This window comes from Ailuropoda melanoleuca, chromosome 2 (genome assembly GCF_002007445.2).
Source record: "Ailuropoda melanoleuca isolate Jingjing chromosome 2, ASM200744v2, whole genome shotgun sequence".
Taxonomy (NCBI): Eukaryota; Metazoa; Chordata; class Mammalia; order Carnivora; family Ursidae; genus Ailuropoda; species Ailuropoda melanoleuca.
The window spans coordinates 173,305,674-173,317,439 of NC_048219.1; the positions used below are offsets into that span (position 1 = coordinate 173,305,674).

The 11,766-nt window shown below is 36.8% G+C and overlaps 1 protein-coding gene across 6 annotated transcripts in view; it reads right to left on the reverse strand.

Annotated features, from left to right (window-relative positions):
• Positions 1-11,766, reverse strand: part of KANSL1L (KAT8 regulatory NSL complex subunit 1 like) — a 162,674-nt gene that overhangs the window by 72,970 nt on the left and 77,938 nt on the right. For 4 of the 6 annotated variants that reach the window (XM_034655101.1, XM_034655102.1, XM_019802907.2 and 1 more), the window contains one exon: positions 1,150-1,354. In XM_034655101.1, the coding sequence (XP_034510992.1) occupies positions 1,150-1,354 (205 nt within the window). The remainder of the gene's footprint in view (positions 1-1,149; positions 1,355-11,766) is intronic. The other 2 variants (XM_034655104.1, XM_034655103.1) reach the window with 2 other exon arrangements.

Here is an 11,766-nt window from a genome sequence, read left to right on the forward strand (position 1 = left end):
GGGCTTTGGAATCAGACATTTTGCTTACTAGCTGTGTGACCCTGGGCAAGTTATTTAATCTCTCTGCACCTCAATTTCTGCATCTAAAGGGGGGATTAACAACATCTCATAGTTATATTTTGAGATAATAATGTACTGAAAATGCTTAGCATAATGACTAGAATATGATAAAGTACATGGTCTGCTAGTAACAATAATCTCACACTCGTTTCTTCCTTTGTTTGCTGAACAAAGGCTGATATTTACAATCTCAGGGCATATAAAGTATTCTAGCAACACCTAACAAATCCCCTAAATTATTCAAGCAAATTCCTTCCAGTCAGAATATTATGGCATATTCATATGTTCGATATTTTAAATAAAACAATTCTATGTATTATTATGAAATTACAGACTCAATTTCAAAAATATTATTTATCTATTGCTTATAGCATCTTTAAAACATTAAACGAAATATGATTTTGTATATAAAAACTTTAAATAAAAATATTTTCTTATTAAAAAAACTTTCCAAAAAGCACGTCATATAACAAAAACTAGAGGTAACTTATCTTGACCTTTATCACAGTTTTAGATATGTATTGAAAGACGTACATTTAACATTCTGCTAACATATGAAAGATATGCTTTTTAAAAATGCACAGTTTTAATGAAGTACATTTTAATTGTAAAAAGTATAAGCACGGATATATAAAATTGCATTGCTTATATTCCAGACAAAGGAAATGGCATGCAAATACCAAACCTAAAAAGGAGAGTGATGCCATTTCCTACAAAAAGTGGAAGCTATGCAGATTTTTACTTTTTTTTCACTAGAAAAAGAGGACAAATACGTAGTACACTTGTGTTTTCCTCATTACCCTTACCAGTAAAATTTAAAAATCACCATGATATGTAATTTTCCTTCAAATTAGTTTACGCATTAAAATGCATTTTAAAAAATGGAGATGTGAGTTTAATACACTATCATGTTAAAAAATTTATTAAATTCCACTTACATATTGTCAATACTTATGTCATTCATAAACTATATATTAAAACTTTCTAGATGTAATTATTCTAAATAATCACATACAATCCATATCCTCTTATATGTGAAATACACTGACGACAAAATCTTTGTTCACCTTTTCCCATAGGCAGCCTTACCTGCGGAGTCCAATAAAAAGTAGGGCTCAATCGGTAGAGTTTTCGTTTGTGGAAACTCTGAAGTGGCCTTGTTCGAGCAGCTGTACTCATGATAGTCAAGGATGGAGATTTCAATCTTGTCCTGTCTTTTCTCCTTTTCTTATTGTGCTTCTGGTTAAGTAACCAGCTACTGGAGGAAGAGAGCTCATCTAAATTCTCTGAAGCACTGAAATGCCATGAAATAATTGGGGAATGGAGAGGATAAAACAAAACAAACAAACAAAAAAGACAAAGAAAACTAAATGTAAATTGCCTTGATCTATTATGACAGAAGAGTATTAATTTTAGCCAATTTTATGGTAACGATTGGCAAAAGAATTGGTATTAACGGGAATTTACATATTCAGGTTGTAAAAATAATTTCTACTTCTATTTTCTCCTGTAAAACAAATATCTGATAGGTTAGAAATGCTCACATGAGTTCACTGGTACAATGTACATGTTCACTGTAAATCAATAATTCATGCATGTTGTTCAGTGCTGTTATATCATATTCTTTTTGCATATGGGTGAAACTACATAAGGTTATAGGTTTGCAAAAGGCTAAAATCCCATACTGTATCATTAGTTGCTCCGAAATAAACACTACATACCATTTCAGTGAATTTTGAAGCAAAGATGCAATCCTACCTGGTTTTAGGAATTTTTTTAAACTTCTGATGATATAGAAGCCTCAACTATAAAATAATGAAATAGATTACACAAACTACACATAAAAATAGGCACATTAATGTCAACAATCTTCATATTAATTTTTAAACATATTTAAAATTTTAAAAGATTTTATTTATTTATTTATTCGACAGAGATAGAGACAGACAGCCAGCGAGAGAGGGAACACAAGCAGGCGGAGTGGGAGAGGAAGAAGTAGGCTCATAGTGGAGGAGCCTGATGTGGGGCTCGATCCCATAACGCCGGGATCACGCCCTGAGCCGAAGGCAGACGCTTAACCGCTGTGCCACCCAGGCGCCCCTAAATATTTTTTTTTAAATCAAAATGTCAGGAGGAAGTTAATGCTCAGTGCCACATAAATTTCATTTCACTTATACCAGTATATTATACATAAAATAATTAAGATTTTCGGGTACTAGAATGTACCGATTTCAACCTTATTTATATATAGACAGAACTAGTCAATTTAGTATTTTAGTATCAATAAGTGAATCTGCCATACATTGTACTGCTAATCAACACGTAAGTTCTAAATACGTTATTTGACTTAAGTAGAATTGGTGTTTAATAGTAAATGTAAGATCTGGTTTTTCTATAGCAGTATCATTACTTTTGAATCTTATTTATGGCTACTATAAAATATTCTGCTAGCTTGTGGATAAAGTAATTTAAGAGTGTTTTTACATAGTAATAAGAAATAAAGGCACCTGAATGGCTTCTGTTGGTGACACCGAAGAGAATTAAATATGGAATTTGGTGACTCTAATACATTCAACAAATACCTGAGTATGTACTACTGGCCACACCAGTATAGATAAAAAGAGGTGATAATAACTATTTCACTTTTAAAATCTTAACTTTATTTTTTTTAAGATTTATTTATTTCAGAGAGAGAGAGCAGAAGGGGGGGGCGGGGGACAGACAGAGGCAGAGGGAGAAGCAGACTCCCCACTGAGCAGGGAGCCTGCCTGATCTGGCTGGATCCCAGAATCCTGAGATCATGACCTGAGCCAAAGTCAGATGCTTAACCAACTGAGCTACCCAGGAGCCCCTAAAATCTTAATTTTAGTCTTCAGAGAGCCCTAGTCAAAAATGTCTTAAGTCCCAGTTAGTAAGCATTCTAAAGATCTGAGAAAGGTTTAAGATATAACACTACTCTCAACAGATCCAGTCTCATATCCTGGATGTTATTTTCTGTAACAAGTACATCAGTGCTAAGTAACAGACTGCTCTTGAGAAACAGCCATGGAGTTGGGCTATCATGTCAAGGGTGGGCAGGACAGATGATAGACAATATCAAATTAGGCACTGGGTAGCGCAGGTGGTTGGCAGAGAAGTCAGGTTAGGTCACGTAAAGGACAGGTTTCAGAAGGTGGGTGATACAAGAAGTCGAGTCAGGATGCTAGAATCCAGGGAGGTAGGAGTAGATTCAGCACAAAGAGGTTCTCCTGGCAATTTAGAAACACCTTTAGGCAGATATACTGGTTCCTTAAAAGAGACATTGTTTCCACAGCATCTAGAGAAAATGAAGAGCTTTTTTTATGCCAGGAGCCCTCTATTTGTAATTCTTTAGTTGTTAATGAGCTCTTATTCCCTTCCCCCACAGAAGAGTTGGCCCTAAAGAAGGTCAGCCATCTCTTTATTGACCAACAGGACACAACTTTTGAATTGGCTAGAGGCTTATAGGTTGGGTTAAACATAAATAGAAAATGTGCCATTTGTTCACCGAATGTTGCATTTTCAAGTTTCTAAAGTGATCGACACATTATCACTGGGGAAAAAAAGTTGTTGTTGTTTTTTTTTTTTTTTTTTTTTACACCTTAAATATGTTCCCAGCTGCAGACAATTCTTCCTTTATGGCTTCTAACACTCTCTAGCTATTAAGGATCCTGGCAAAATGTCATCAAAATTTATCCTCAAATAAATGGAGAAATGTACTGAAATTCAAAGATGTGAAATCTGTTTATTTCATAACTAGTCAATGTGTAAAGCACATTATTCTCACCAAAGCTCATTTGGTACATAAACCACTTTTATAAATGACTGATGAGATTATTGTAAAGAGCTATTATAAATCACTGATAAATTCACTTATTTTCCACAGTGTTTTACACTAGAGAGTAAATCAATTATTTCAAAGAAAAGCAGAACAGAAAAATGAGGGAATCTGGAAGACAGTAACTCTGCTCATGTAACTATAACCTAAAGCTTTTTCCTCAGGAGATAACAGACTATCTAGTAATTAAGCATTAAGGAAAATGAGAACTTAAAACAAATATATCATTGATAAACCAATATAAGACACCATCATCACATACATTCTCAAAAAAAAAAAAAAAGCTGTAATAATAATAGGAAGAGGAGGAGGATAAAACTCAGGAGAGAAAATAACATTTCACTAAGAGAAGGTTTAGTGTTCACATCGAGTTGTAGGTACATCCTGGCAACCCCAGAAACTGAGGATGCAATGTCACCATCAAGTACTGTCCTATTATCAGACAAATATCAATAAGTACCACTATATAACTATCACTGCACTTTTGAAATTGCAAGCTTACAAGTGGGATAGTAGGCTAGTGGGATAGTTGCCAGGAGAGGCAACAAATTATACTTCTTTAGATTTCCAATTGGAAACTTTTGCTCATAGAATAAAAAAAATCCCTCAAAGGATAGATCCTTTGTGTGGTATAGGCACATAGCATAATCGGCTTTAAAATGAATTAAATTGAGGAGAGAGGAGTGGTGAGGGTTGGTTTACACCTTTCTCCATTTCCACTGTCACTCCCTAATCCAAGCTTTTTTGTCCAGGAATACTCCAATAGCCTCTAACCAGTCTCCCTCATCCACACTTTTCCACCTTCAGTCCCTTCTATTACCAGTCTTTTGGGAAAACAAATCTTATCCTTTCATGCCCTTTCCTACCATCCCTATACTGCTTACCATCTCTCAAAGCCTTCCCATTGCTCTGAAGAAAAAGACTTCAAGTTTAAAAGGTCCTGACCAGCCTGGCACCTGCCATCGCTCTCCTGCCTTACCTTGCATCGCACTCCTCATTGATCCCTGTGTTCTAGCCACACCACCTCCTTTCATTTCAAGTAACTCACTCTCTCTACAGTACAAGACCTATTATATGTTCTCTCTCCTTTACAGAACTTTCTCACATCCTCCTTCAACTACATAATTTCCAATCATCATTTGGCTCTCAATTCAAAAGTCAGTTTCTTAGAGAAGTCTTTCAGCCCTTGTTTTGTCTCTCCAAAGACTAGGTCAAATCCCCTTTTGAGCTTTGATAGCGCTGTTCATCTCTCCTTCATAGCATTTTTCATAGTGATAATTTTGCATTCATTTGTATGATTACCTGATTAATCAAAGTCTTACTTTCTACACTGTATATAGTGCAGGGACTGTGTCTGTTTTGTTTACCCTTGTATCAAGAAGTTCCTGATATTGTACCTTGCATACAGCAGATGCTCAACAAATATTTCTTGAAAAGAGAAATATACATATATATATTGTCAGGTTTATCATTCTAGCTCTGTGCTTTGTATAGTGCCTGTATAAAACACATTGTACCTATAAAATTGGTTTAGTGAATGAGTACACATTGAACATTTTAAATAACCTAAAAGCCAAAGGAGGTTCTAAACAGAAGGCTACAAGAGAGCTTTTAGAAAGGTAAGATAATATGTTAACATGGCCTTGCATTTCATTCTAAATCTCTAACTCTGGTTTTACAAAAGGTAGTTTTGGTAGTAAGATATGATGTATCTTATTTTATCATATAGTCAAGTATGTCCATCATAAATTTAGAAGAAGCAGATAAGAACTATAAGATGTTCTGATTTGTAAAAAGGGCATCAATCAAGTCTAAAAATCTCTTCTAATCTAAAAAGTGCAAAACAACTGAGAGCTTCTTCTAAGAAAATAATCAAAAAGTTCTGAGTTCACATTTTATTAACATTATTTACTTTCTCTAATAGTTATTCAATGACTTTCTGAAATCACTGGTTTTTTTACTACAATCCTAGAAAATCCTGGCAGTTAAGATATTTATGGATGATAACAAGAAGCACTACAGAGTATGAGTGGAAAACTTCAAGTGAATTTTTTACAGTATATCCCTAAACTTTGATTATAGGAACCGAAGTTCCAAAAGTGAATCATCTATTTTTTACTAGATAGTCTACTGTAAATCACTACCAAAATCAATTCCCATAAACATTATACACTTACATTAATAAATAAAACAATCTAAAAATATGGGTATATGGGGGTATTGATTAACTTATTTTTTGGTGTTTTCTTGGTGGCAGTATTAATGGTAGAGGATGTGGAAAAACAGTCCAATTTTGATCTTTCTTTTCTTTCCTTTTTTTCCCCCCACAAACCCAGTGAAAGACAGTCTAGAATTTTTCATAGTAAATTACTCAAGTATTTAATAACCTTCTGCCTAAACCAAATTATGTTCTTAGGACAGGAATAATTGGAATATTACACTAACCTTATAATGCTGTGCTCAAATATTTTTAGTAAATAAGAAACTTTTGGGCCTAGTTGTAAATTCAGAATGCTAGAATCATAAAAGCATAAAAAAGACTTCACGAGGTTATTTTTATCTTTTATTCTCAAGAAGAGCAGAGAATAAATATTTAACATAGAATTTTAAAATACTGTTTAAGGATAGTTTTCAATATTTCTCCCATATTTACCCATTCTCATATTAAATACACGTTTAAAAAAAGTAGAGGGGTGCCTGGGGAGCTCAGTCGGTTAAGCGTCCCACTCTTGATACCAACTCAGGTCTCGATCTCAGGGTTGTGAGTTCAAGCCCTCGTTGGGTTCCACGCTGGGAATGGAGCCTACTTAAAAAATAAATAAAATTTACAAAAAGTACAAATCAATAATGGAGAAGAGAAATTGTGCATTCTCAAAAAGATTATGATACCCTCCAACCCCCAACCTCCAATCACCAGTTCCCCATACACTCATGTACAAAATACCCACACCCACTGTCCTGGGTTGAATAGTGCCCTCACAAAATTTACATCCACCAAGAACCTCACAATGTGACTTTATTTGGAAATACAGTCTTTGCAGATGTAATTAGATAAAATGAGGTCATACAGGATTAGAGCAGACTCTAAATCCAATCACTGATGTCCTTATAAAAAGAGAGAGACAAAGAGGAGACGCACCCAGGGAATAATGCCATGTTAGGATAAAGAGGTGGAGACTGGAGAGCTGGGCTACAAGCCAAGGAATGCCAAGGACTGCCAGCAACCAGCAGAAGCTAGGAAAAGGCAAGAAATGATTTTTCCCTAGAACCTTCATAGAGAACATGGCCCTAACGCTTTGATTTTTAAATTCTAGCCTACAGAACTGTGAAAGAGTAAGTATCTATTATCTTAAGCCACTCGGTGGTGATTTGCTACAACCACCCTAGAAAACTAATATATCCATAAAAATCACTGTTTTTGCATGATTGGTAATCTCTATTTCAAATCTCTCCTTTTCATCAGTTGGAGTTCTTTGATGAATTCAATCTATAGCAGATATCCCTGATGTCAAATACCACACTAATAGTTGAATTTACTATCTTGTTTTCGCTTAATAGTGTTTGGAGAAATAAATGCATCACATAGATAACGCAATGACATTTAAGATGGCATTAACGAATTTTAAAGAAATTACATAAAATAGGGTTTATATAAACTTACTAAAATGGTCCACTATGGGCATTACTCGTCCTCCAAATGTCAAAGTGAAACAACTCTCTCAAAAGACCAATGGATCAAGATAACAGGCATTATACAGTACAGAGAAAACTGTACCTTTTACCAGACCATTTCTCCTATCTTAAGTATTAAGTAGAACTATACATCTTACTAAAAAATACAAGTCTTTTTGACTCTTGCAATAAGAAAATGTGTTCAAGTACAATGTACAATGTAATATAGTATTCTAATTAGGTATATACGTATTCTAAAAAAATAAGGTATATCTTAATGCAGCCTTTAAAATGGAAAAGAAATATTTTAAGTATAAAAAGCTTCGATATAATACCAAAATAAGATCAAAAACTGCTTCTAATAAACCTCAACTATGGAAATATGATAGAAATATCATAAATATGATAGAAAATATACTCTGAGCAATATTTCTACTTTCTTTTTAGTATTTTGTGAATTTTCCAATTTTCCTACAATGAGCTTGTACTATTTTTCTAGACAAAAAATGTCATCTGAAAGTCAGTCTTTTTTTATTTTTTGTATTAGGAACTTATTTTTTTAAGATTTTATTTATAAGTAATCTCTACACCCAATGTGCAGCTTGAATTTACCCCAAGATCAAGTCACACGCTCTACCAATTCAGCCAACCAGGTACCCCTGTATTAGGGACTTCTGACAGGGACTTCTGACAGATTTTTAAATGACTACTTCAGAGTAAGAGACTTATGAGACATAATTACCAAATATAATAATGTGGATTGCCTGGATCCTGACTCATAAGCCATAATTTATTAACCATAAAAAGATAATTTTGAGACAAGTGGGAAAACCTGAAGATGAACAGAGAATTTCATGATAGCAACAAATTATGGCTAATAATATAAAAATAATAAGCAGATGATAATACCAAGGTGGGTATGTTAAAAAAAAAAAGCTGGTCAAAGAAATATACAGAAGTATTCACAAGTTAAAATAACAATCAATACAATTTGCTTTTTAAAAGTCCACAGAAAACAACATGTCAGGAAGGGAAATTGCTGAAATGAGGGAGGAAAATCTTGGGAATTCTTTTCTTTTTTTACTTTATTTCCCAAGTAAACTCTACCCTCAATGTGGAACTGGAACTCACATCCCCAAGATCAAGATTCATATGCTCTACTGACTAAACCAGCCAGGTACCCCAAAAATCTTGGGAATTCTTAAAGCTGGAACTATGTGAATTCACTTTACAATGCTTTCTATATGTCAAAGCTTTCTATAATAAAAGGTAGAGAGAAAAAGAGACAGACTATTCTAGTGCTATCTGCTATTTTTATCTCTGGCCCTTAACTTTACACACAACACGGGGCTCAAACTCACAATCGTGAGATCAAGAGTCGCATGCCCTACCGACTGAGCCAGTCAGGTGCTCTTCAGGTGATACCTTTTAAAGCATTAAAGCAAAGAGACTAGAAAGTCAATAATGGCGGTTATATTTTGCTGAGACACGAGACATAGAAGTTTGTCAAAAATTTCTAGCTAATCTGTTGTTTGGGAGATACAATTCAGATTCTTCAATATAATCTCTGAGCTGTTTTTCAATCACATGTAATTTGTTTGAAAGTTTGAAATGGAGATTTTAGAGTTAAGATGGCAGAGGAGAGGGGAACCCTTTTTCAGCTGGTCCCCTCAGTCGAGTTGGATAGGTACCAGACCAGCCTGAACATCCATGGAATCAGCCTGAGATGCAGGAAGATACATCTGGATCTCTACAAATACATCTCCAGCGCTGAGTATTGAGATACGAAGCAGGGACCCGTGAAACCGCGCACAGATATCGGAAGACAAATGGAAGGGGGAGGGAGCCGCGGCGTTTGGGCGCCAGGAAACGGGGGAGCGGGAGGACTCACGGACCGGCACCCGCGAGAGGGCAGACTAAGAACGTGAGCTGGGAAACGTGGGCCATCAGACTGAAACGGACCTCTGGTGTGCTCACTGGAACCAGACTGAGACCAGGAGGTCCGTGAGCGCGCAGCTGGCGGCTGCCAGTGTTAGAAACACAAAGGACAGAGATGCGCTGGCCCTGGAAGCGAGGGCTGGGACGCCGGGTGTGGGGCGCACATCCCGGGACGTTGCAAGGTTGAGCAGCTCCAACAGAAACAAAGTTAAAGTGGCCAGAATATCAGTGGAGAACGGTCCGCGATCCCTCTGCTCTGAGACAGAGGCAGAGATTCGGCCGCTGCTGCTGTGACTCTCAGAAGAGGCACAGCAAACCGCCAGGGAAAGCCGCCAGAGAACAAAAGCCTGGAAATACTAGCTCACAGTGTGACCATCCCCATCCCCCCTTCGCAGGGGACACGGAGACTCTACCCAAACAGGGTTGCCTGAGTATCGGCACGGCAAGGCCCTCCCCCAGAAGGCAGGCTGAAAAATCAAGAAGCCCACATCCCTAAGATCCCTATAAAACAACGGTGCACGGCCTGGATCCCAGTCAATAATTTGGGCTCTGGACAACCCTGCAACCTATCCTCATCAGAATGACGAGGAGAAGTCCCCCCCAGCAAAGAAAAGACAATGAGTCTGTGGCCTCTGCCACAGAAATAATGGATATGGATATAACCAAATTATCAGAAAAGGAATTCAGAGTAACAATGGTCAAGATGATGTGTAGACTTGAAAAAAGTATTAACGAAAATGTTAATGAGAATATAGAATCTCTAAGGGTGGAAATGGGAGCGAATCTGGCAGAAATTAAAAATTCTGTGAGCCAAATGCAGTCAAAACCAGAGGTTCTGATGGCCAGGGTGAATGAGGCAGAAGAACATATCAGCGAATTGGAGGATGGGTGAGTAGAAGAGAAAGCTAAAATAGAATCTGGACTCAAAAAAATCCATGCTCAAGAATGTAGGTTACGGGAGATTACTGACTCAATGAAATGTTCCAATGTCAGAATCATCAGCATCCCCGAGGGGGTGGAGAAAAACAGAGGTCTAGAAGAGATATTTGACCAAATTGTAGCTGAAAACTTCCCTAATCTAGCAGAGTAAACGAACATTCGTGTCCAAGAGGCATAGAGGACCCCTCCCAAGTTCAACCACTACAAACCTACACCACGTCACATCATAGTGCGATTCACAAATATGAGATCCAAGGATACAGTATTGAAAGCGGCCAGGACACAGAAATTTCTCACGTACCAAGGCAAGGGTATCAGAATTACACCAGACCTGTCTACACAGACCTGGAATGAGAGAAAGGGTTGGGGGGGGGGCATTTTTAAAGCTCTTTCAGAGAAAAACATGCAGCCAAGGATCCTTTATCCAGCAAGGCTGTCATTCAGAATTGATGGAGAAATAAAGACGTTCCAGAATCGCCAGTCATTAACCAATTTCATAACCACGAAAACAGCCCTACAGGAGATATTAAGGGGGTTCTATAAAGGTAAAAAGGCCCCAAGAGTGATACAGAATAGAAAGTCACAACCGATACAAAAAAAAAAGACTTTACTGGCAACATGGCATCATTAAAATCCTATCTCTCAATAACCAGTCTCAATGTAAATGGCCTAAATGCTCCCATAAAACACCACAGGGTTGCAGATTAGATAAAAAGACATGCCCCATCCATTTCCTGTCTACAAGAGATTCATTTTGAACCCAAAGATACATTCAGACTGAAAGTTAAGGGATGGAATACCATCTTTCACGCAAATGGATCTCAAAAGAAAGCTGGGGTAGCAATTCTCATATCAGACAGATTGGATCTTAAACTAAAGACTATAGTTAGAGACACAGAAGGGCACTATATTATTCTTAAAGGAAGTATTCAACAAGTGGATATGACAATTATAAATATATATGACCAAGGTACACAAGCCAACTCTTAACCAGAATAGACATATGGATAAAAATACGGTAATAGTAGGGGACCTCAACACTCCACTATCAGAAACAGAGCACCCATGCAGAAAATCGACAAAGAAGCAAGGTCTTTGAATGCCATACTCGACAAGTTGGACCTCATAGATATATATAGAACACTACATGCCAGAACCAAAGAAAACTCATTCTATTCTAATCCCCATGGAACATTCTCAAGAATAGACCATGTTCTGGGACAGAAAACAGGTCTCAACCGATACCAAAACACTGAAATTATTCCCTGCATATTCTCAGACTACAACGCTTTGAAATTGGG